The 24,333-nt window shown below is 36.0% G+C and overlaps 3 protein-coding genes and 4 non-coding genes across 7 annotated transcripts; 5 read left to right on the top strand and 2 right to left on the bottom strand.

Moving 5' to 3' along the window:
- Positions 1-3,086: 3,086 nt before the first annotated feature.
- On the top strand, positions 3,087-8,326 carry LOC121246570 (protein CURVATURE THYLAKOID 1D, chloroplastic). The gene is made up of 5 exons (XM_041144743.1): positions 3,087-3,350; positions 4,013-4,245; positions 7,647-7,751; positions 7,868-7,939; positions 8,019-8,326. Exons 1-5 carry the CDS (start codon positions 3,197-3,199, stop codon positions 8,088-8,090), a joined length of 636 nt encoding a protein of 211 aa, XP_041000677.1. The 5' UTR covers positions 3,087-3,196; the 3' UTR covers positions 8,091-8,326.
- Positions 5,168-5,305, top strand: LOC121247929. Its single transcript, XR_005937330.1, has one exon. It is a non-coding gene; the product is annotated as a small nucleolar RNA snoR83 (small nucleolar RNA).
- On the top strand, positions 6,725-6,818 carry LOC121247934. The gene has a single exon (XR_005937335.1). It is a non-coding gene; the product is annotated as a small nucleolar RNA snoR128 (small nucleolar RNA).
- Positions 7,127-7,211, top strand: LOC121247935. The gene has a single exon (XR_005937336.1). It is a non-coding gene; the product is annotated as a small nucleolar RNA snoR128 (small nucleolar RNA).
- A 797-nt stretch (positions 8,327-9,123) lies between the features above and the next one.
- LOC121246569 (mitochondrial uncoupling protein 5-like) lies at positions 9,124-10,590 on the bottom strand. Its single transcript, XM_041144742.1, has one exon. It carries the CDS (start codon positions 10,155-10,157, stop codon positions 9,171-9,173), a length of 987 nt encoding a protein of 328 aa, XP_041000676.1. The 5' UTR covers positions 10,158-10,590; the 3' UTR covers positions 9,124-9,170.
- Positions 10,591-13,875: 3,285 nt separating this feature from the next.
- Positions 13,876-13,957, bottom strand: TRNAS-GCU. Its single transcript has one exon. It is a non-coding gene; the product is annotated as a tRNA-Ser (tRNA).
- A 2,391-nt stretch (positions 13,958-16,348) lies between these two features.
- Positions 16,349-23,946, top strand: LOC121246627 (ubiquitin carboxyl-terminal hydrolase 17-like). The gene is made up of 12 exons (XM_041144832.1): positions 16,349-17,029; positions 18,734-18,870; positions 18,964-19,769; positions 19,873-19,961; positions 20,315-20,400; positions 20,501-20,654; positions 20,769-20,883; positions 21,045-21,202; positions 22,127-22,211; positions 22,295-22,504; positions 23,005-23,066; positions 23,170-23,946. The coding sequence occupies exons 1-12, from the start codon at positions 16,758-16,760 to the stop codon at positions 23,849-23,851; spliced, it is 2,856 nt and encodes a 951-aa protein (XP_041000766.1). The 5' UTR covers positions 16,349-16,757; the 3' UTR covers positions 23,852-23,946.
- Positions 23,947-24,333: the final 387 nt, after the last annotated feature.

Raw genomic sequence — 24,333 nt, 5'->3', positions numbered from 1 at the left:
TAATAATTGAGTTACTATGATATATCAATAAATGAGGTTTTCTTGATTTCATTAAAAAAAAAAAAAAAACTCCTAGATATCCATTTAAGATTCTGGAACTTCATAACTCGCAGGGGTGAGTGGGGGGCCCCCGCTACCCCGCCCCTCTTCCACTCCGCCCCCGCATGGTTGGGCGGGCAACCCCGCTCCGCCCATGCGGGGGCGGGTGGCGGGGAGGGCCCAACCCCGCCCCCGCCCCCATTTATATATATATTATTAAATATATATTTATATTTTACAAATTATGTATATATAAATATATATTACAATTTGTTAGACTTATTCACAAAATATGCATTAGCAAATTTAAAAACTACATAGTTTAAAAACTAATACACTACAATTTTGTAACAACCCAATCCTAAGTTTAGGCTATAAAATAAGTTTTATGTAATTTTTTCATATAGCTATAAATATTATTATTATTATTATTATTATTATTATTTATTGTTATTTGGATAACTCTCATACTTTTAACTTCCACGTTTTCCCTCCTCTCCGCCTCGCACGTCTCCACTCCCATGCTCATGCACGTCTTTTTTCCTTTAGGTTTCCTCTTGATTCATCACCTATATATATATATATATATATATTTATATATATTACGCTTACCACTTCAGGATGGAAAGAAAAATCCAAGCCGCAAACCTCAAGCCTTCCCCTCCATGTACGCTCAGCCCCTCTGCCCAGAGCATGCCGACGCCACTGTTGACAACCTCAAGGGACCACGAACCCACTCTTCGAACAACACAGTAAGCTTCACCATGCACCACACGGATGAGCCTCTGTTTTCCACTTCCAAAACAGAGCAACCCGAACGTCTCCAACGTGAGTAGCTGCAGACCACCACCACCACCGGGAGCACCTTCATGTCGAGACCCCACAGAAACCGCCGCCAAGGACTGTTCAGCACCCCCAGTCCGTCGCAAGCCTTTCACGGCGTCGCAGTGGGTCCTCCCTCTCCCTCACGCCGTGTGCTATTTTCCTCTCACCCCTCCGTGCCTCACTGCAGTTGCACTGCCGCATGGTTCACTTCCTTCGGCATCGCACCACCACAGACGACCCTCCAGCTGTGCCGCCGTGACCTCGCCAGCAACCCAGAATCGCCGACTCAACCCTCTCTCGGTCTCAAGTTACGAAGTATTATTCAAGAAGAAATGCAGCGAGGTAAGTAATTTGATCATGAATTAGGATCATCACAATTCAGCTTATATATAAGTATTATTCAAGCCAGTTCATTGATAGCCATTATTAATGAACCGCTCATGTCATATGCAATCATGTCATCCAGCATAGCATACGATCATGTCATTTCGCATCATATTCAAATTCAGAAGTTATAATTATGTATGTATTATGTCATGCATCTCATGTGTATAAGACACGTAAGCTATCTTAAGTTCAAAGTGCAAGATAAGATCAGATCAGTTAATAATCAGATGGTCATTTAGATGCATGGTACCAATGCAATTCAGTTTCAGGGTGGATGTGCAAGCCACGAACTCAGTCGTGGTCCACCATAGTATGCCAGAATACTATCAGCGGCTCCCCTTACTGCAGCGAGACGTGGGGCCGGTACACAACCTCGCACACAAGGTTAAGTGTGTTGGCCAGTCAGATAAATTAGTTAAATCAGATAAATTAGTCAGATCAGTCAGTTAATTCAGTTAAATCAATCATACATAGCATAAGCATCATTATGATCAGTCGTGAATTTTTAGCTCTCAGCATGAAAACTTTTATGAAAACCTTATGTTCATTATGTTTACGTTGTGATGGATTTCTTGCTGAGTCTTCGACTCATTTTAGTTTATTTTTCATGTTTTTAACCATCCAGGTGAAGATGATGAATACGAGCAGGCAGTCCAGGATTAGAAGGAGCAGTTGTTTTAGTTTCAGACCTTCTAAAATAAAATTTCTTTGATGACATAAATTTTTATTTAGATTATTCATTTAATATTTTTTGAAGACATTTTTATTAAACATTTTTTCTACAAAATAAATCCTAATTTCAGTTATCAAATATGAGATCTTTTGTCGGGTTTATTCTATGAAAAACACGTGACACACCTAGCCTGCAGGAAGGGTGTGTTACAAATTTACACAAAATATGCACTAGCAAATTTAAAAATTATATAATTTTTAAATTATAGTCATATTTATAAAATTTAAATTTATAATTTGGATCTAAAAATGTATTTTTAATTATTTTTGCACTTATAAATAATTTTTAAATCAAATTAATATAGTATTTTTTTTAAGTAAAAAAATCTCGCATCCCAGGGGCGGGGATGGGGGTGTCCCCCATGTGGGGCGGGGTGCGGGGAAGGGGTGCCTCCGCCCTGTAGGGGGCGGGTAGCACCCCTAATAGCTCGAATTTCTTAAACTTCATTTTTATGATAAATTGATGTGGTAGACACTTTCAAATATATTAAAATTTTATAAATTATGGTAAAATAGTTTGAATAAATATATTTTATTAAATTTTTTAAAAATAAAATAAAATAAAATAAAAAAAAATAAAAAAAAATAAAAAAATTATAAAATTTAAAAATTATTGGATAATAATTTTTAATATAATTTTTATTTTCAAGTTTTGTAAAAATTGTATTGATTTTTGTGTTTTGTTTTAAAATTAATAAATTTGTATTAAATAAAAAATTTAAATTTTAAAATTAAAAAACATTTTATATTTAAGTGATATTTAAAAATAAAATTGTAAAAAAATCATTCTTCCAAGTATCTTATCATGTCTTAAATATAATTGATGAAAATAAATGAAAAGAAGAAGAAAAAAAAAAGCGAGAGATGAAAATGAGAAGTCTTGTTTGTTTCGCATAAGATGAGATGAGATGAGTTAAGTTGAAATTAAAATTAAAAATTAAATAAAATAATGTTATAATATATTTTTTAATATTAATTTTTTTAAAATTTAAAAATATTAAATTATTTATTTTTTGTTATATAGAAATTTAAAAAAATTATAATAATTATATGTTATAAGATAATAGAAATTAAGAGACGTTTAAGATGCTAAAAACGAACGAGTCAAAGAACCCTAGTGCTACCATCGTACTCCCTTAAAAAGGGTAGACCAAGCCCTAGAAGCGTCTCGAAGCAGAAGAGACCCGAGTCCCCGCAGCCTCCAACTCAAGATATGGAGCTCTGTACCACAGCACGAGCTATCTCAGTTATTCCCAAGTATTCCAGCAGGCTCTCTTCTACAACCCCTACCCGCCTCCTCCGCTCCAAACCCTCTCTCCCTCTGAGACCAACCCTACTCACTCGCTCTTGCAGGGGCCTTCACTCCCGTACGTTCTCCATCCCTTCACTCTAGTTTCTAATTTTCGTTGCTTTTTGTTTTTTTTTTTTGTTCCGTTTGCGCTGTTTAAGGAGGGCGTTTGTATTTTGAGTACATCTATTTTACTTATTATCTTCACTGTACGTTCCTGTTCTGTACGTTCCTGTTCTCTCCGTTTTCCGATGATTTATTCATATGCTTCTTTGCAGTTTTGTTGTACGTTATTGTGTAATGCTCAGCTCTCTAAAACTTTATTGTGGTGTTTTCTAGACTGTTCAACCGTTTGCTCTATGGTAGTAAATTAATGTTGCTTTTCCAACAGCCGGGTTGGCTCAAGTGGAGCCTTGGTCTGCATGCTCTCTCGAGATCTAAGTTCGAAACCCTTGGGTGCAAACAATATCTAGGGGCATCGGATTAGGAAAACTTTCCTTGGAATTACCTAGGAGCACTTACGAAAACTGCTTACCAAGCGCCGAGAGCTTGTGCACTCTAGAATTAGTCGGGATTTTGTTTCGGACACTAGTGCCAATAAAAAATGTTGTTTTTTTTAACGGAATTTATCTGTACTTTGCATAAGCATGCTCTAAGAACGTTTGAAACACTTGTATCTGCTTTTTCCCTCGTTTTCCAAGTATATCTTCCGATGCACTTTCAACCTTCACTTATTTTCAGGGTTGGTTTTTACTAGTCTATTGCCCAGAGCAACATCATCATCAGAAGAAACATCAAGTGGAGCAAATCCGTACGCTGGTGGAGAATTCGATAGTACGATAACCCTTGAAGATGTTCCACCAGCTGAGAAGAAGACATTTAATGAAACTGTAGCAGGAGAAGTTCCTAAAGAAGAGTCTCTTGCGGATGAGCAAACAGAGTCATTTGAAATTTTGGATAAGCTTAATATAAAGGTCCTTTCAAATCCTTAGAAAACTTGTGTTTTATGATTGTGTTGTCAAACTGCAGATATATTATGACAAGGCATTCTCTGTTTAAATATTTAAATCCATTTGAAATTTGTAAATAATTTACTTCATAGTATTTCCTTGTGGCATAATGGTACAACTTTCTCGCCCGTCGTTACAAACCTTTTCTTTATCATGTATAGACTTAATAGTTCTAAAACTTTTCGTACCTTCTTTAAGGACATACCATATTGGGCCGATATGTCTTTTACCATATCTTTTTTTTCAGTTGAGGGTGTGTATACTGGAGTCGAACAAATGGTCTCAAATGGATCAACTTGACTAGGAAACATGCAGAATCTGCCTTATTTGAGTTATTTGTGTATCTTTCTACAATGAATTAATTTGGTAGGCATTGGTGGCATTACCTGAAATAAAAGAATGCTTGGTTAATTGGAGCAAAAATTGCTGGAATGCTTAATTTTGCTCATCTTTTCGAGGAAAGATTATTATGCAGCATGAGTAATTCATGAAGACTTAAAATTAATTTAATGATAAATGAAATGGCAAGTTTGTCAATAGTTATGTGATGTTAGCATTTAGTTTAACACCATGTTTGGGATGGATTGGAGTGTTTCCTCTATGCATAGCATGCTAGAATATTGGACCATAAACAAAGAAAGGCATGAGATGATTAAGTTCAGATCATAGTTGTGTTGTGGTGACTCTGTTACAGTTGTCAATGTTTCATTTGTTTTATATTGAATGGAGGTTGGCCAAGTGAGGGTGATTTTCTGCTGACTGTCTTTAATTAAGTGGTAATTCTTGTAGGACCAACAGTGTTCTCTTTTTTTAAGTCCGACTTCCAATGAAATTGCCTAAAAGAAGCAATAGTTTTATGTTTAAACTCTCTCTTGGTGCCTTCATAATCCCAGATAAGCTAAAGCATCGGGTGCTTATCTGATTCATGGGAGGCCAAAAGCAAGGTTGGAAGTTTCGCTGATTGACGCCTACCTTTTCTTTTTATCAATTTGAGGTGTCTACTTAGTAACTTTTCCAAACGTGCATTTCAATTTTCCTTTTTTTTCTTTTCCTTTGTTTACTTATCCAAAACTCTTTTTGGAAATGAGTTTAATCATGTTGGCATTTCTTAGTTTCAATCTTGCCATTATTTTCACTTTAGTTTGCTCGATCTTTTGGGTTGTCCCAAATGGGGCTCTCTAATTAGGTTATCATGAAACCACTTCAAAGCATAGGAACAAACGGTGAAAAGAATAATCTTTTCAAGGTTTTATTAACTGAAAATTAGTGCGTGGCCTGCAAATATTAAGTGGGAAATAAGAGGTCCCTCATTATGGGTACCTGCAAGAAGCCTTGAAAGATGGCCACCAAAAAAGACTTAAGTTTCAAATACATCACTAGGAATAGGGGTGTCAAATCGTGTTAACGGGTCGTGTTCGTGTCGTGTCAAGACATGTATATTATACTATATAGGTCAACCCTAACCCGACCCGTTAAGCTTATTGTGTCAAGATCTCAAACCTTAACACGATCCATTAACATAACGGGTCGTGTCGTGTCAACCCGTTTTGACCCGTTTATGTAAATGGATTGAATAGACCCAAAATTAACCCCTTGATCTAGTTAAGTTTAGCATAATTTTATATAAATGTTAAAATCACTATATCTATAAAAAATAGAAAACTAACTACAAGTCTAAAATTACAATTCAAACAATAAAAATATCGAAATTAAAATCCCAAAAATTTTATTTTTTTGGTATAAGGGTATAATTGTAGCTTTAACTTTCTTAACGGGTCATAACGGGTTGACCGTTAAACTATCGTGTCTTAACGGGTCAACCTGGTTTGACCCGAACCCGTTAAGGCTAAACCCTAACTCGCTTTTATCGTGTCGTGTTCGTATTGGGTTAACGGGTCGTGTCACATATTGCCACCCTAACTAGGAATGGTGAAGACCTTGAGGTTTTCTTTTCCAAATGCACGTTGCCTTTGGATGGCAGCGAATCGGTCTCTATAGCTTTGTATTTTAGTATGTTCCTTATTTTTTTCTCTTCTCTCAATAGGCAGTTTTGGTGTATACCCCCTAAACTTCGATTATACCTTTCTCATTTCCATTAAGCATTAATAAATTTATCATATAAAAACAATGTTCTATTTTTGTGCAAGTATGGGGTATTTTTCGTGACTAAATGAGCGTGGAATATATAGCACTAGGTACTAGTAGTTCACTGTCCATGCTTGATTCTAGCAGCTATTCTCTTTTGTTGTTTGATAATATATTTCTCATGAATAATAATGGGTAGTTTGTTCCTATACTTTTAATAATTTTGTTTGCATTGGACTCATTGTGCTCATTTGCTTCCGTTTTCCTATTTGTAACAAGTCAATTGTGAATTTTTTATTACTTTATTTTTTTACTTCCAAGGTTTAGACAAAATCGTTGGAGGAAAATGTGATTTTGGTTGCTATGATGATGCTTTAAATGGTTGACAGTGTTCATCGAACATTGGATGAAACATCGACAGCCATGTCGATCCTGAGCGGTTACCTGAGCAACCCTGAATACCAGTCGTTTATATAAATTGTCATTGCTTCATTTTTTATCTTTTCCTTCTCCCTCCTTCCATGTATTCCATTGTCCCATCTTTTTGTTTAATGCTATCAGGCTTTTTTGTGTAATTAATTTGTATGTAATAGTTGAGAATGATGAGAATCATACACATTCCTGCTCCTTTTCAATGGTACAATGACTGGAGTCAATATAGATTAGTAAAAGATTATTTACTTGTTCATCCTGCTGTCATATAACTTTCCATTTGAATTCTCTTTTTAACTCCATGATTTATAATGATAAGGGGAATAAGTTGCTGTGATGAAGGATAAAACAATATGAAACTTTCTGGATATGGTTGGTTGATGTAAGTCAATCCTGAGCAGTTACCTGAGCAACAGATGGTTCCTTTAAGCAAAAACTCCTCTATAACAAATGTTTCCTGTAAACAACAGCTCACCTCCATCTATTCTCTTTCCCCCATTTGCACATTGAACTCTTCAACTTTTAGTGGAGCTCAAACTTATCTTAAAGTTATCTCCACTTAATACGGTCACGATTTTCTTCCTTATTTTTTACATCATAATTTTTCATGGTTCGAGATTGTCTTAATCATGTATTTTATGCAAACATAAAAAAAGGAGGATATTCACAAGATTATGGTTTGCTCATCCATTAGAGTGGCACATCTCCACACTGCATATGTATGACGTGTTAATTTCAGTTGTTTTGAACTTACATTTTTGTTTAGCTGAATGGTTTTAATTTAATTCTCGTATTTGTTAGTCACTTATTCTAGCTATATTGATGATTTGCTCATTAACATCATGCAGTTTGACTCGGATGAGATGAATATTATTCTTTTATATGGTGGTGGTGCCTTGGTTGCCCTGTGGTTTGCATCGGCCATTGTTGGTGCTATTGATTCTATTCCACTGGTGTGAATTTATATGTATTTTTTTTTGTGTTAAGTTAGTAGTTCCTTGAAATTATGAACAAGGTTTATTTTCTCATAGTCTGGCAAGCTTAATTAAGTTTGATGTATTGAAATCAGTTCCCCAAGTTGATGGAAGTAGTGGGTCTTGGCTACACACTCTGGTTCAGTTATCGCTATCTGATCTTTAAGGTACCTAATATTATGATTGGATGTGGAATTACTTGCATTGTATGAGAAGTCATGCTAATTAATTTCTACTGTCTTGCAGAAAAACAGGGAAGAGTTGGCTGCTAAAATTGAGGAGTTTAATCGAGAGGTTCTTGGTTTAAATGATGAGTGATACAGAAGAGTCATTTGATTGTTTGCTTTGCGAAGTAGTCATTGGAGAGTTATTACAAATCTAGATAAGGTCACATGTGTCTCCTTGTTAGTTTTCTAATATGCCAGTAAATAAATAATTTTTGTTTCTACACATAGGTAGTTTTTTTTTTCCCTCCTTTTTGGTTTTTACAATGAAGGAATGAATGTTTAGTTTATTAAATGATAATTTAATGGTACGAATTATTGTTTTGCCAATGTTGAATTAAAGGGTTCTAAAGTTAAAGTGTGCATACAGCATTACACAAGACCTCTTGAATGGGGGAGAGAGAAATGCTGTGGTTGTCGAGGCACTGCAGGAGATGAGATATCTGGCTGCCCTGTTTGATATGCGATTTTTGAACTTTTAGACAGCACTCCAAAATTTGTATCGTAAATGCTTATAAAGGTTTAAAACTGCTGTTTATGGGATATATCTACTTAACAAAGCATGTGAAAAATCCTTGACATGGTTGGGAGTCGTGGTTTATGGAATCTAGGCTTTTTGATGAATTGTTTTGTAAGTGTAATAAGTTTTGCACATGTGAATATTCGCTAATTATCATCTTCTGCGTTTCTTTTGTTGGAGATTTTTGGGTGCGGTTGTTTAAAGTTCATTCTTTCGTGATGCCGACCTCCACCAGTTTATCGCATGGGACTTGAAACAAGTCTGACCCAAGACCTTTTTGGTGGCCAAGTTGGATCGAGTGACAATGCATTCGGTGATTTTTATGCTGTTTTGTCTTTTTAAAAATTAATTAATAAAAATATTATAAAACTCATTGTAAATGTTAATCCTCAATTTAATAAATAATATTTCTTGTATTTGATGAATGAATAGTTTTTTTCAAATTTGAAAACAATTTTAGAAGTGGTTGTAGTTAAATTTTAAATATTTAGAATTTAGTTATTTTAATATGATTATATTTTATGATTTAATAATTAAATCTTTAATAGATTTAATTTTTAGTTAACCTGATTTAACTTTTAGCTAATCTAATGAGAGATTCTTAGGGGAGAAAAACATGGAATTCAACTTTAATCCTAAATATCTTCGTGGTCATCAGAAATCCTTGAGCAGCTTGCGAACCTGCTCGAGCGTCACAAACAGCACAACAGTGAAAGGTCCCTGTCTTGAAATGGTCGGCACAAACCCCTTGTACAGTGCCAATGGCCCCTCCGCGCGCACTGTCTTCAACGCGCAGTCCAGAGCGCCCGAGTACGGAGCTTCCGCCCCTGCCTCCACCTTCATGTTCATCACCCTCGTCTTTATCACGTCCACCGGGTTCGACGCCACTGCCGCCACGAATCCCGCTGAGAAGCTCGCTGTTACGTGGGTTCCCAGCCCGTCCTTCATCACCCCCTTTTCCAGTATCATCTCCTTGATCTGGTCGTACGAGGCGAGTTGTGAGGCTGTGACCAACATGGCGCGGTTTATCGTCATGGACGAACCGCGCCACAGGCTGGCAATCCCTTCTTGGCGTGCCATGCGGTTTATGGCGTCAACCACGCTCGTGTAGTTGCGGCGCTGAGCCAAGGGGAGCCGCCCATCGGCTTGCATGCGGACCATGGCCACGTCGGCCGGGTTGCCCACCGCCGCGCCGATTGCACCAGCTATGAGGCCTGCGGATATCTTGCTCGCGAGCGGCAAGGTGCCGGAGTTTGGATCGGTCCACTTCTTTTTCAGGATGTCGTAGAGGCCCATTCGGGTCGTCGAGTAGAGAGTCTGGCGGAGGATGGTGGCGGAGACGCCCGAGAACAAAGCACCGACACCTTCCTGTTGGAGGATACGGACACCGACGGCGATTGGGCCCGCACGCGCCACTTGCGGTGTCGGAACAGGCACGCGAATCGATTCCGGAGCTGTGAGTGTAGTGTTGCGGAAGGCTAGAGCAGGGCGGAGAGTTTGAACGGCTGGGTACGGAGTCGATTTTGGGGCGCTGGTTTCGCCCTGGAGCTGCATTCGGACCTTGATTAGGTCCATAGGGTGGGTGGCACAGCCTGCAACAATTGAAGCTATGCCTCCTTCAACAAAACCTGTCAGACCCATCTTGAAATCAGCTAAACCTTTCTTTTTGGTCTCTCCCTCGGGAAACAAACAGAAAGAACTTTGCTATGATTTGAAAGAATGAAACAATGGGTTTAGAATATCCAGAGAATTAATCAGGTGGGAACTGGAAGTAAAAAGCTTTCAATTAATGAAAATTAAAACACCAGTTGGAGCTGGGGTTCATCTCACTTGAAACCAGATGGGAATGGAGGGAGAAGGCTATGGAGGAAGAGTGAGGAACGTTGAGCCTCTGAGACATAAGCTGTCAGAGAAAAAGGTTGTTTTTTGGGTGAGGAAACGAAACAGTGCGGGCAAGAGAATTTATACAAAGAAAAAGTGCAGGAAGGTTGGTGGAAATGAACGTTATTTCACGCGAACATCACGAAACAAGAACGGTCAACTTACTTACGCGGTAGCGGTGTCCAAACTCCCAAGTCCAAGAGAATTTTCTCCTTAGAGTTTTTTTATTTTTTTGACTTTAGGATTGATTTCGTATGTCTGATACTGGAAGTATTGAAATCCAAGGTCTCAAAGCTCCAGCTCGAGTCGCAGCGTTTCTTCTTTCTAGAGCTTTTTATAGGCTTGACTTTTGAAGTCGCCAAAGATGGCTTTGGGCTTGCCACGAACCAATCAACTTGACTAGGTTAGTCCAGGCCTAGTGGCCGACTAATTTGTAGCTGTTTCTTACTGTGCTTTCAATTCATGACAGTTTGTTCAACTGTAGGTACCGTTTTGTGAACTCCTGTATTGAACTGTCACGTGTTTTTAGGGATGTCAATATGTGTGTGAGGCAGGAACGCGTTTTGATTAGATTAATGATGCTAGACTACAAAGATATAAATTTTTAGATTAACGCGTAGAAGGCAAGTTTGTTGTGGAGATTGAGGGAGTGATGAATCTGAAATCCCATTTTGTTGCATATTTTAGTCCTCGACGCAGTTTGTGACCCTCACATGCATGGTGGTTTGGACTCGATGTCGAAGCTGGAGTTGGTGGTGGATTTCGTACCTATGGGGCGTGCCCAGCTAGTATTGACCCGATTTGCGTAGAACTAAAAATTAGAACAAAACAAATCGTGTCTCATGGTGCTAGGGGAAGTTTGAGGCCATACAGAGAAAAGGGAGAACCATTTATGAAGAAACCATTTATCGCTAGCAAGTTGGAACCCCTCAATTAATGAGAATAATCCAATGGGAGAGTAACATAATGAGAATTACTCCAATGGGAGAGTAGCATTGTTCATCTGGCCGATTTTTTCTGGCCCGAAACCTGGATAAGGCAGTTACCTGAACTGATAACCAAATTACCAACCCGCACGTAACTGAACCGATTACTAGATTACTAACCCGCCTATATCCAATGGGAGAGTAGCATTATTCATCTAGGTTGATTTTTTCCTGCCCGAAACCTAGATAAGGCAATTACATGAATCGAAAACCAAATTACCCAAATTACATAGTCCATCCACAACCCCGTAAAATACTGCATTATAGAATACAAATCTTACAAAATTAAAATCTTACAAAAAATATGAACAAAATCACACAAAGCCTTACAGAACTTACAAATCCAAACAAAAACCAAAAAATAAACTTACAGATCAAACCAAACAAGCTTACAAATCAAACAATAAACCCACGGGCCATGGACGCGATCATGGGTCATTCAGACATTTGCACAAATATTCAGAGATCAATGGGCAGATTTGGATGGTCCATGGTTGTGATCATGGGTCATTAAATCATTTAACTCAAAAAATCGTCATGGCGTCACTGACTCACGGTGTCCCATGGTTGTCGTCGTCAGTCGTTACCCATGACAACGAAGTTACGAAGATAAGTTCTCTTATCTCTGATGGCTTAGAGGAGGAGGATGAGAAAAAGAAGGGAAGAGGGAGAATAATAGATAGGAGAGAGAATTCAAGGATGGTGGGTTGTGGCCATTGCACTGAGGCATGAAAGCTTGACAGACGGGGGAGAAAACTCAAAAAAGAAGAGGGGATAAGAGAAGAGTGGAGAAGACGAGGGGGAAGGTAGGCGGCTAGGAAGTCTGGAATGAGAGAAATGAGAAGAGAGAGAAAATGTAATATTTATATGTAGGGTTTTGTAACCTTGTAATGAATCGATGTTGTTTTGTGGATAAACCTATTATATATAAATATGTGTGTCTACAGGTCGAATCCAACCGGGCCCCACTGCCCACCCCTAATACTCACAACACGAGTTTTCTTACACGGATTCAGGATTTCAAAAACTCAAATTTTTTTAGATATTTGCCTGGGTTATGACTCGAGTTAACTCAAGCGGGTACTCGGGCCACATTACATGCCCGAGTTTGGATTCAAGTATAGCTGGGTATCTAAATATGTACTCGAGTAAGCAATGCTATGGGAGAGATGATAGCAAAGGAAAATCATATGAAAAATATTCCGCGCGGCGCCCGGGGGGGCGGGGGGGGGCACCATCTCTCAACATGTCTAATAAAATCCAGAGTTTTTTTAATGTCCATTTCTATGAGAATAAAGATAAATTTTTATTCTTATGAAGCAAAAAAATATAGCATTGTATGTAATTTGCCATTTCAAAGAAGAAATTTGACCAACTCTTTGTACTTTTTGGTAACATTTATGTGTGGTTTTTATTTTCAATAATCCTTGACCAATTCATATATAGAACATGAAAAAATATCCACTTGAGTTTTGATAAGAACTTGAAGATATATCAAGAGTGGAAGATAGAAACCTGAAGTGTGCTCTACAATATTTAGAGCCCACTTCATAATATGTCTCTCATTTGAGATCGTTAAATTTAAACAATAACTTGAGTAGACTTTGATTTATATTATATTTGCTCCAACATTTTTGCAAATCACCTTCATTGTGCTCATTAATTGCATTAGAATTCCTTATTGCGCTTCAACGTGTCTAATAGAGAATAAAAGAGGAAGATGTATATACATGTGAGTAATGATAAACCTATACGCATTTTTACTATCTTTATACAATTATATATATATATATAAATAATATTATTTTTATAAATTATTTTATGGATTAATGTTTATCTCAATTGCGACTTGTTATGTTGATTGACCAATCGATGGCGATGACTGTGATGATGATGATGATAATAATAATAATAAGAGAAAATATATTTGCAACAATGAATTAGGCAATTGCCGCGTAATCGTTTTAAAAAAAGTAAGTAAAACATGATATCCATATGAAAAAAATACATTTTTTAATAAAAGATCTCACTCTTTTTTAAAATAATTACACGAGTACTTCACAATTATATGTAGAATTATAATAATAATAATAACTAAAATCTTAAATGTAGGATAAGTCAAAAATGAAAGGGGAAGGTGGGTAGATGTCACCTTAAATTAAATTAAATGATCAGTTAAACTATGAATTTAGAAGTGTTCAACTAATGGAGGAAGGGAACCAAAAAGCGTCCCTTGATGGTACCAAATGGCCATATAATTAATTAATAGAAAAATATTGTAGTTAATAAAAATTTATAAAAAAATTATTTTTCTGATATGTGAAAAATTATAAAATTAAAAATTAAAAAAATAACTCTTATAAATATATGTATCACTACTTTAATTAATATATTAACGTTGGAAATGGTGCTTTCTAGTCGACACAAGAGCGAGCTGCAACATTGAAAGTGTGACAAGAAAACGACAAAAGACAAGTTAGTCTTTAATTTTTCGTCGCCTGAGAGATTCGAACTCTCGCGGGGAAACCCCATGTACTTAGCAGGCACACGCCTTAACCACTCGGCCAAAGCGACACTTGATGTTCTGTAATGTTGCCTATTATTTTCTTATAGTAAATGCATAATAATTTTGGACTTTTTATATAATCTTTATTTGAGCGTGAACTTAACTATCAGCTCAAGGTCGAGCTTGATTAAAAAATTAGTTGTCGGGTTGAGTTGTGTAATTTTTAATTTTTGAATAAAATATAATAATTAAAAAATTAGAGAAATTGTAAAAATAATTATTAGATAACTGGTTGATATTTAACCATAATAATTATATATTATGTGTTTACATAAATTAATAATATAATACACATAATATAATAGTATATATTAATATTTTATATATGATTCTCACGTACTAATGTATAAAATTATTAAATCCTATCTTATTATTTTATTGTTCCTTTCCCTCCACTTTATCACGGGTTTCCGTAATCATTGATACGGTGAGTTTCCGTACGAGTACTAGATTTAGTGGGTTAATGAACGAACTTGTAAATAAATATTTTTTTTTTTTTTATAAAATATCTCCCTTGAAATAATTATTTTATAGTAGTATCTAATTATTTTAATCATAAAAGATTATATAAAAGTAAACTTACAAATTGATATGGTTTGATGTGGTACATCATATTATCAAGTTATATCAGTTATAAATATATTTTTATTGTAAAGTAAATCTAACAGATCATATGAAATTACGTTAATTTGTAAATTAATTTTTTAATAATATTTTTATATATGTGGTACTTCTCTTATGAATAAGATCTCTAAGTTATATGTATAGCATAGACTCAATCACTCAACCATTACATGTTATAAACTAATGATATTTGGCATGTTTAGGTATCTTATGAGTTTGGTTTTGTTACCAATATTTACCCAAAACATGTTACTAACTAGTTTGGATATTTTGGAAATATCTCACTATTATTTATTATTTTATTATTATTATTTAATTATTTTTTATTATTATTTAATATTTTATAATATTTTTTTATTATTTACAGAATACTTAATACCTCGCACAAAACATAACCTAAAACATGATAACGTGCAAAACTCTAATCTCACCGAAATCAAGACGTTGAATAATGATTTCGTTGTACTCTGACAACTAAGCTTCAATATCCTAATCATATTTACCTCATTCTCAAGCTTATTCATGGCCATCATCACGTTATCCATCTCATTTCCAAGGACAGCACCAATCCACCAAACAGATTTAGATGGTTTTGAATTGAAAAACACTCACAATCTTATTTTATTATTATAATTTTTTTAAATTTTTACATAAAATATAATAAATAATTTAAAATTTTCAATTTTTAAAATAATAATTATATTAAAAAATAATATTTTAATAATATTTTATTTAAAATCATTTTATTTCATTTTACTATTCAAACAGCTCAAAGTTTTTTAGAGGAGCAAGCTACTTTCTATTCCTATTTTATCATCCTTGTATTATATCGGGCACATTTTGAATTTACTTTACATCAACAATTTAGATTAAAAACTATTATAAAGATGACACGACGCGTCAACTAGAATGATTGGGATGATAGAATTCAGGATAAAAGAAAAATATTTCTCATTTTAGAGTTTGTATTTAAATTTTAAGATTTAAAATGAATGAGAGTTAGAAACTTAGATGAAATAAATAAGGAGTGATTTGAATTTAGAGATAAATTGAAATGAGTTAGATGGTTTGTGAATAGTAGAATAAAAATTGAATTATTTATTATATTTTGTGTGAAAATTTAAAAAAATTGTTTTGAGTTTTGAAAAAGTTGAATTATTTATTATATTTTATGTAAAAATTTAAAAAGATTGTAATAATGAAATGAGATAAATTGAGATGAATTGAAGTAGATTTTGAATACAAACGAAGCATTAATCTTACAATATTTATAAATTTTTTAAATAAACTCATCAAACAACATAAATACTCAATGAAAAATGCTTAAGCTATTGACAGATTGTCTCGAGAGTTTCTAACAATTTAATTTTTATTTTTTACTTAATAATTAAGGAAGTATATTTTAATAAATTTATGATTTTTTTTAAATGTTTAAAATGATTTTAAAAATATTTGAAAAAGACACAAAATAAATAAATATATATTTTATATTTATCTGCAGGAACTCTCGAAGCCAGCTATCAGTGACCCTAGTAGTTCCAATTTATTTTTGGATTAGGATTTCTTATGATTTTTTACCATTTAAAGACAGAAAAACACAACACATGGATCTTATTATAAAATGGTAGTATCTCAATATGCGACCCGAAAACTCGTCAAGTGTGAAGTCATTCAAATTAAAATGGCGTCTGAACTCGACGCTCAGAAAAAGAAAAAGAAAAAGAAAAAGAAAACATTGGCAAACGTGCACAAAACCCAAGTCGCAGGGGAGAACGGGCATTAATAATCGAGAGATCAACGAGGAGACAGACAAAAGATCAAAGACATGCCTCTTCTGCATGTGCACACAGTACAGAGTTACAGTCCACCTAACCAAAAAGACAGAGAGAGTGAATGACACGACAAAACGGCATTTCATTCCCCATACCCCCGCTCTCTCTCTCTCTCTCTCTCTCTCTCTCTTCCCGACCGTTTTTGTCCGAAATCTCTTCCAATATCATCCAGCAGATGCTTATCGTCACGACCACCTCCGTAACCTCAAATTCCGTTTTTGTCCTCCACGCACCACTCCGTTTACCCGAGCCACACCACCGCTGCCGGCACCACCACTAAATCTATGTATAGCAAACTCTCGATCTTAGGGTTTCTCTGTTCTGGATTGATCCTCGGCGCTGGTTAAAGCCAATGCTGGTTCCCGGAATCTTAGGGTTTCAGACCGTCCTCTTCGCTTTGATTTGTTTTGTTTGCCTCGTTATTCGTCACAAGTCGAAGGATGCGGCGGCGAAGAAGGAGGAGATCATGAGGCTGGTTGCTATGGCCTCCGAGGAGGCTGCCCTGGCCGAGGTCGAAGCCACCGTTGAGTACACTTCCATGCCGGTGTTGCGTCTCTACCAGTGTGCTGTCTGCTATAGCGACACAACTATGCGGTGCTCTCGGTGCAAAACAGTTAGATACTGGTTCGTACTTTCAAAATCTTTCCCGTTCAAGTTATTTTTTTCGGTAATATTAAACTAAATACTTGTCATTATACCGTTACTTCTTAACTTGTGTATTTTGTTGAACCTTGAAGTGGTTCATTGAATTGGTTTCTTGGGGCTATAGAATCCATACATTGAATTTTTATGTTTGTTTGTAGCAAGTGTCCAGAAGTCACAATGCTTCCAATTTGTTACCTAGGGGGTGTGATTTGATTTGAAAATTTCGTTACTAACGTCAGAATCTGACCTCCTGTATTATTTGACCAACAGTTTATTTATTTGGAGTGAGGGAAGATTTACTATGTAAAGTTGATAGGCCGACGTGCTTTCTTTCTCTGGGTGTGATTGGATTACACTTGGGACCTTCGATCACTCATTTCCGTCTCTTAGTTGCTTGGGAAAAACATTGCCATTGGTTTGACCTTTCAGATGGACATTTTGTTCTTCAACATTGTTTCAACCTAATAGCCTAATAGACTCTAATAGCCTAGGAATATTCATATTAAATTGTAGAGATTACTAGGATAGCACGGGTTAACAATTAATTAAAGGCCTTTAAAAATAAGCCAATTCTATTGCGTGGATTTAGAAATAAAGACACATATGAATCAAGTGAAATTAACAAGTAGAAAATTTGGAAAATGATGATATAGTGATTCACTAATCATCTGAAGAGGGGACCAAAAGCAGGAATTTTGAGCGGGCTCTGAAACGAAGGAGGCATATTTTAGCCTGGTTTCCCCCCCTTTGTTCCTACACATTTTTCTTTCATAAGTTCCTATTCAGCATCTTTACCTTGTAGTTGCTCCCACTCATCTAACTATTCTTGAATTTTTTTGGGTTAACCTCATAATACATGGATTGGGCCTTGTTACTCTTTAATTCTAGGCCCTAAACAACTCTCTGCACTTCTTTAAAGCCACCCATAAAATGGACTTAAAAACAAAATTAAAGAAATCAAACACAAATTTAAAAACTCCCAAATTTACCCCTTAATAAAGTAATGGGTGTGAAAGGTGGGGGGAGGGTAACTGACACCAAAACTTCAAAATGGGGTTTAAGTTGTTCCAAATCAAAGTTTATGGGTTTAAGTGAGAATAAGGCGATAGTTTATCTGGGGAAAAATATATTTACACATTCATTTTTTTTTTTTTCTTTTCTTTTCCCGGGGGGTGGGGGAGGGGGGGGATTGGTTTTCTGGTAAGTGGTCTATATTTAATGGTACCCTTTTTGACTTGTCAGGCACGTACATGCCCAAATACACATATGACCATTATATATATTGAAAAATTTTCTTTGATTCAATCATAGAAATGTTGTGGCAGTTAGCATGGATCATTCAATGCAATCTAACCTGCTCTGTGGATCTCTATTCTTCTGAGATTTGTTAGCATTATATTGCTCACTCTGAAACTTATTGATTAGATGTTGAAACTGAGGTGATTATCTCTGTTAGATTTGTTAGCATTATATTGCTCACTCTGAAACTTATTGATTAGATGTTGAAACTGAGGTGATTATCTCTGTTAAATTCCTATACGAAGAACATTTTACTTAAATTTATACTTTTTTAGTTTTTTCTACAAAAAAGTACATTCCCCTGTGTTATGGGGATGGGGGGTGGGTAGGTATAACGTTATTGACTATGTATTTTTTTTTTTTTTTTCCTCTTTTAAATTTTAGTTCTGGCAAGTGCCAAATTATGCACTGGAGACATGGTCATAGAGATGAATGTTGTCGTCAAATTGGTACCATGGAGTTTCAAGATAGAAGTGACTTCGGTGAGAACGCAATGCCGGCAAAACAGTCTGAATTATATGGTAATAATTTTGGGGTAGTAGGATAATCTGAACTTTTTTTTTCTAAATCTTCGCTGATGATGGATGATGATAATGTCATCTGTCTTTGTGCAGATACCAAAGGACTACATACTGGTTTTGCATCTTCTTGTGCCTCATCATCTGCAGGTTTCTCCCTATCTCGTGTTGGAAGTGAATCATATGATGATAATTCTTCCAATCAGTCAATTAGGTCTGGCACAATTGACAGATCAGAGAAACTCCTTTCTGATGATGTTGCCCCTGATATGCTTACTACAAACTCTAGCTTTAATGAAATGGAGCTAACTACATTGCTACCCACAGAGTCTATTAATAAGATAAATTTTGTTGATGGTAAATCTTGGGCAAGTAAATCAACTAAGATGAAATCTGGTCGTATTGATGAAAAAGTTGACTTTAAATCACAATTCTCTAAGCCCAAGCCACTTGTAACCAATGATGCGAAGCCAAAAAATCTGAGCAATATCAAGCTCCCCAGAGGATCTGCTTTAGCAGGAAAGTCAGTTGCAGATGCCTCAAAGTTTAGGTGCCCACCATCCTTGAGCTGTTTGGGATCAGATTCTGTAGGTGATGATGGGACAGAAGATGCCAAGTTATTTAAGTGTAAAGAAGTCAGGTCTCTGTCTTCTAAAGCATCCGGTGATCATCCATCTTCAGCCCTTGGAGGGCATCCCCTTTCCAATTCCAAGTTGGAAAAACTTGATGATTGTCATGTCTTTCCTGTGAAAGTTGGTAGCCCCCCAAGCTTGCCACAAGATGTTCGTAATGGCTTGAAAAGTTCAGTGCAGAAAGTTGTACAGCAGTTTAGGGCTTCAAAAGAGTCAAAGCACAAACTCTTAGGTCTTGGGAATGATATTGCTGGGAAGTACAATTGCAAGGTCTTTGACAAGATTTATAGTTTATTCTTAATAACTTCATTATTCTCTTTGTAGTGATCTTGGTATTAATTCTTGTTCCCAAAACTTGCTTCTGTTTTGACAGATAGTCTTTCCATACGAACTGTTCGTGAAACTTTACTGTTATGATAAGGTGGAACTGTGTCCATTTGGCCTTACAAACTGTGGGAACAGGTATTAAGATTTCTTTCAGCTTCTGACATAATGAATATGATATAATATTGACGAATGCTAAATTGTAAGCTACCATGCTATTATTCACTGATACTAGAGTAAAACAAGGTTGAGAGGCTATGTCTTTTTATGAGGTTGGGCATAAAGTCACTCACTTCTGTCAGTAGTTATTGGAATACGACATCTCATTGCTGGAATTTGATGCTCTGATTTCTACTTTATTTATCATGTGATATGAACACTGAAACATCCTTGCCTTCTCTCTCCCACAAAATCTTTTTTAGTTTGAATGTGTATTTTTTGTCCAATTTATTTTTGCTAATATAATGAACTGTTCATTTGAATTTCTGCAGCTGTTATGCTAATGCTGTGCTCCAGTGCCTGGCATTTACTCAGCCTCTTACAACGTATCTTCTTCATGGGCATCATTCTAAATCATGCAAGTTTCTTTTCAAGATTCGTGTGGAATTATGTCTTGCTCAATTATTTGTACAGTGTGCTTGATGACTTCATTTTACAATGTTTGTCATTTGTCCCAGGCCGAAAGAAGGGGTGGTGTTTTATCTGTGAGTTTGAATGTCTAATTCAGAAGGCAAAGGAAGGCTATTCTCCTTTGTCTCCCATTGGGGTACTATCTAAAATTGGAAGTAATCTTGGTCATGGGAGGGAAGAAGATGCCCATGAATTTTTGAGGTGAGCTATCTGAAAGACTTGACCTGTTGGACTTGTGAATTTTCATCCAAGTTTTTATCTTCTTTCCTTTTCTGCCCCTCATGTGTATCACATGATCAGTTAGTAAGATGGCAGGTATGCTGTTGATACAATGCAATCTGTTTGCCTCAAGGAAGCTGGGAGTATGGGTCCAATGGCAGAGGAAACAACTCTAGTAGGCCTGACTTTTGGGGGTTACCTTCGTTCTAAGGTTGTTCTTTATTTTGATGATACTTAAGTAATTGTTTTTTCTCTTGCTAAAGGACTAAGTTTTTTCGCCGCCAAGAAATGATAGAAGACTTCCATCACCAACTTTACTTTCTGTGTTGGTAATAATTATCTGTTTTGGACTGCCATGATTGGTGTTTTCAGATAAAATGCATGAAGTGCCTTGGCAAATCTGTCCGGTGTGAGCAGATGATGGATCTTACTGTTGAGATAGATGGGGACATTGGAACTCTTGAAGAGGCTCTCGCACAATTTACAGCTACTGAGATGTTGGACCGAGATAACAAGTACTATTGCAACAGGTTGGACTCATTTGCGCATTTGTAACATATGCTCAGTAAACTCATTTTTCTTTTAAACAAGACAACTTCAGTATTGCCTTCTGCTAAGTATATCTTGTATACTGATTATTCTTTTAACACAATACTCAGTTCCAAGTATTCTTTAACACAATAATCAGTACAGTCATTTCTCTTGTAACAAGGAAAATCTGTATTGCCTTGTTACATCTTATCTACGTGCCCAAACCATCGTTGTGGTCTGCTATTTTGGTTTTGAACCCCCTTTTTCTGTATTATTTTTTTATTGCTTCCTCAATTACGGTTGAAGTTTTTGGCGCAAGGAAGTTTTTTTTTTCTTTTTTTGTGTGAGATAGTCAGACACGTAATTTTGTTTTTGTGTCCAATATTTTTGTTTGAGTTACTAAGGTAAGTTTTAAGCTTTTATAGGTTGTGTTCATTCATCTTGTCCACCTCACTTTCTACTTTCAGCTTGTGCACAGGTGTTAAAGATTGGTTTGACTTTTGAGTAGGATTTATATTGTGAATCAGTAATAGCTTGGATGAGGCACTGTTATACGGATGTTGGTTGGATATTGATTGTGGATATTGATAATGGACATTTTACCAGAACTTTTTGAGTGTTTTTTTTTTTTTATTAAATTTAATTTTTCTTAATTGCACTGCAAGAACATCTTAGCACTTTTTGAATTTGAGACCAATAACTACTCAAACAAACTAAGTGAAACTCACTGTTTACTGTTTCTGCATTCTCATGTATTCTAAACTTTTCACTTTTTATTAGGAGTTGTAAAGAATGAAGCTTTGAGTTGTGTTGGTGATTCAGGCCATCTTTTTATTTTTGGTTGAGATTTGTGTAGCTTTTTTCTGGGTATTATTATTTTTTTAATTTTCATTGCACACTTCTTTGTCCTTGTTTTTATCTAGGTGCAAATGTTATGAGAAGGCAAAAAAGAAGTTGACAATATTGGAGTTGCCAAATATTTTGACGATTGTGTTGAAGCGATTTCAGGTAAGTTTGTTATTATTGATTTGTTATTGTGTGCTTCATCCTTCAAAAACAAATCCTAATGCTTTTTCTTCAATCCCTTGCAGTCTGGTAACCTTGAGAAGCTGAACAAATCCATTCGGTTTCCTGAGGTTCTCGACATGGCCCCGTATATAAATGGAACGAATGAAAAATCTTCTTTATACAGTCTCTATGCAGTGGTGGTTCATTTGGATATCATGAATGCTGCGTTTTCTGGTCACTACGTGTGTTATGTGAAGAATAATGGGGAGTGGTTCAGGATAGATGATAGCACAGTAAGTTGTTTGTGTACTTTTAAGCTATACAAATATTATCAAGTCGGTTTCCTGGTTTATTTATTTATTTATTTTTATTTTTTACACTCGGTTTCCTTCCTTTCTTTTTGTTATCTTACTTGCCAAAAACAATAAGTAAGCTGTTGTTTATTATAAGCCTTATTAAAGAAACCCTTTTTCTACTTTCTGGCTTGGAAAGCCGGGTTCTACAAGGGCCAAAATCTTCTTGCATCTTAGATGATATATTTATATATACTTTGTTTCTCGCCTTGCATGTAATGCCTTTGGATGGAACTTCCTATGAAATAGTCTCTTGGGTGGGGTGTATTTGTGGGATTGTTACGAAAATATGTAGTCTAATGCCAGATAAATAGAAGTTCGCGTTTACTTGCTTATCCTTTTTATAAGTAAACCCAGCGTTACTTGCTTATCTAGAATATTTGGCTTAAGTTATGTTCTCTGATTTTGGAGCTGATTGGCGGCATGCATTTTATGTGCAGGTAGAACCTGTAGAATTGGAGAGGGTCTTGCTGGAGGGGGCGTACATGCTTCTATATGCCAGGTACCTTTGCCGTGTAACTGAGGAGCCTACATATTCGGAATCATAGAGTTACGTTTTGGAATAAACACAGTTTTTCTAAATGACACTTATCTTATGTTACTAGGCACTCTCCACGAGCCCCAGTCATAAGGAACAATGGGGTGTCTCATTGTGGACGGTCAAAGAAAAGGAACTTGGAAGCTGTTCCTTCCGGCCTTACTACATCCAAGACACAGTCTAATTCTATGGCCGCACAGCAGAAGCTTGGAAGATATAATAATGATTCGTTCCATCCAGATGATTGGAGATTTCATTCAATGCAAAGAATTCGAGCAGTGGATTCATTGAGTGAGAGTTCTTCCCTATTCAGCAGCTCAGATGCGAGTTCTTGCAGCACTGCAAGCACCAAGGACTCGGCAAGCACAGGAGACTTGTCTGACTATATATTTGGTGAAATGGGACTCAATTGGTACAACCATTACGGGCTTTCATCAGAATCGGTTCCATCATCCTCCTATGGGAACTTAAATGCAGATTCAGAAATGAACAAAAATGTTTCGAGGCTAGCACCCCGACGAGGGAACGACTGGGGAGAGGATTTGGATGGGAATGGCAACACTGCAATTTTGTATCCTAACACATCTAGGCAGTTTAGAAAGTCTAGCAGCCAGTTTGGTAGTAGTAGTAGTGGTGCTTGTAGAGACACGGACTCTGAGCAATCTGGCTTTGCTAACCATTTTGCTGTAAATTCTGGTGTAACATTAAGAAGAATAGGTGGTAATAGATCAACTCAAACGTTTTCTTGAGGTTTGAGTTGAAAGTAGGCATTGGTATTTATGCTATATATATAAAAAAACAACAAATCAATTATCAATTTTTTTTAAAGAAATGCTAAGCAATTACAAAGAGAAAAATATATAATTTCTGTCCGAGTTTTTTGATTGTAATTGAATTGACTTAGGTCCTCGTTTGGATACAAAAATGGTTTCATCTCATCTGGTTTGGGTAAAGGAGCTACAAATTTGCAGCAGCTGGTGGCGATGAGGAAGGCGGGGATGATGTTGCAGTGACTAGCGGAGGATTTTCTTACCCTTTTTGTCTAAACATCAGTCATCAAGACATGTTTCGCAATGATTGAAGCCTCAGAAGTAGAATTATCCAAACACTAGTATGCAAAGCCATTCAAAATTCAAGACAACACAACAGCAAAACCTACAAATCAATTAGTGGATTAGCAAGTCAATTTTGTTTCAATTTTCTCTCTTCTTCTTCCTTCTTTTTATTATTA

This window comes from Juglans microcarpa x Juglans regia, chromosome 1S, assembly GCF_004785595.1.
Source record: "Juglans microcarpa x Juglans regia isolate MS1-56 chromosome 1S, Jm3101_v1.0, whole genome shotgun sequence".
Classification (NCBI taxonomy): Eukaryota; Viridiplantae; Streptophyta; class Magnoliopsida; order Fagales; family Juglandaceae; genus Juglans; species Juglans microcarpa x Juglans regia.
This window is presented reverse-complemented; position numbering and strand designations above follow the sequence as displayed.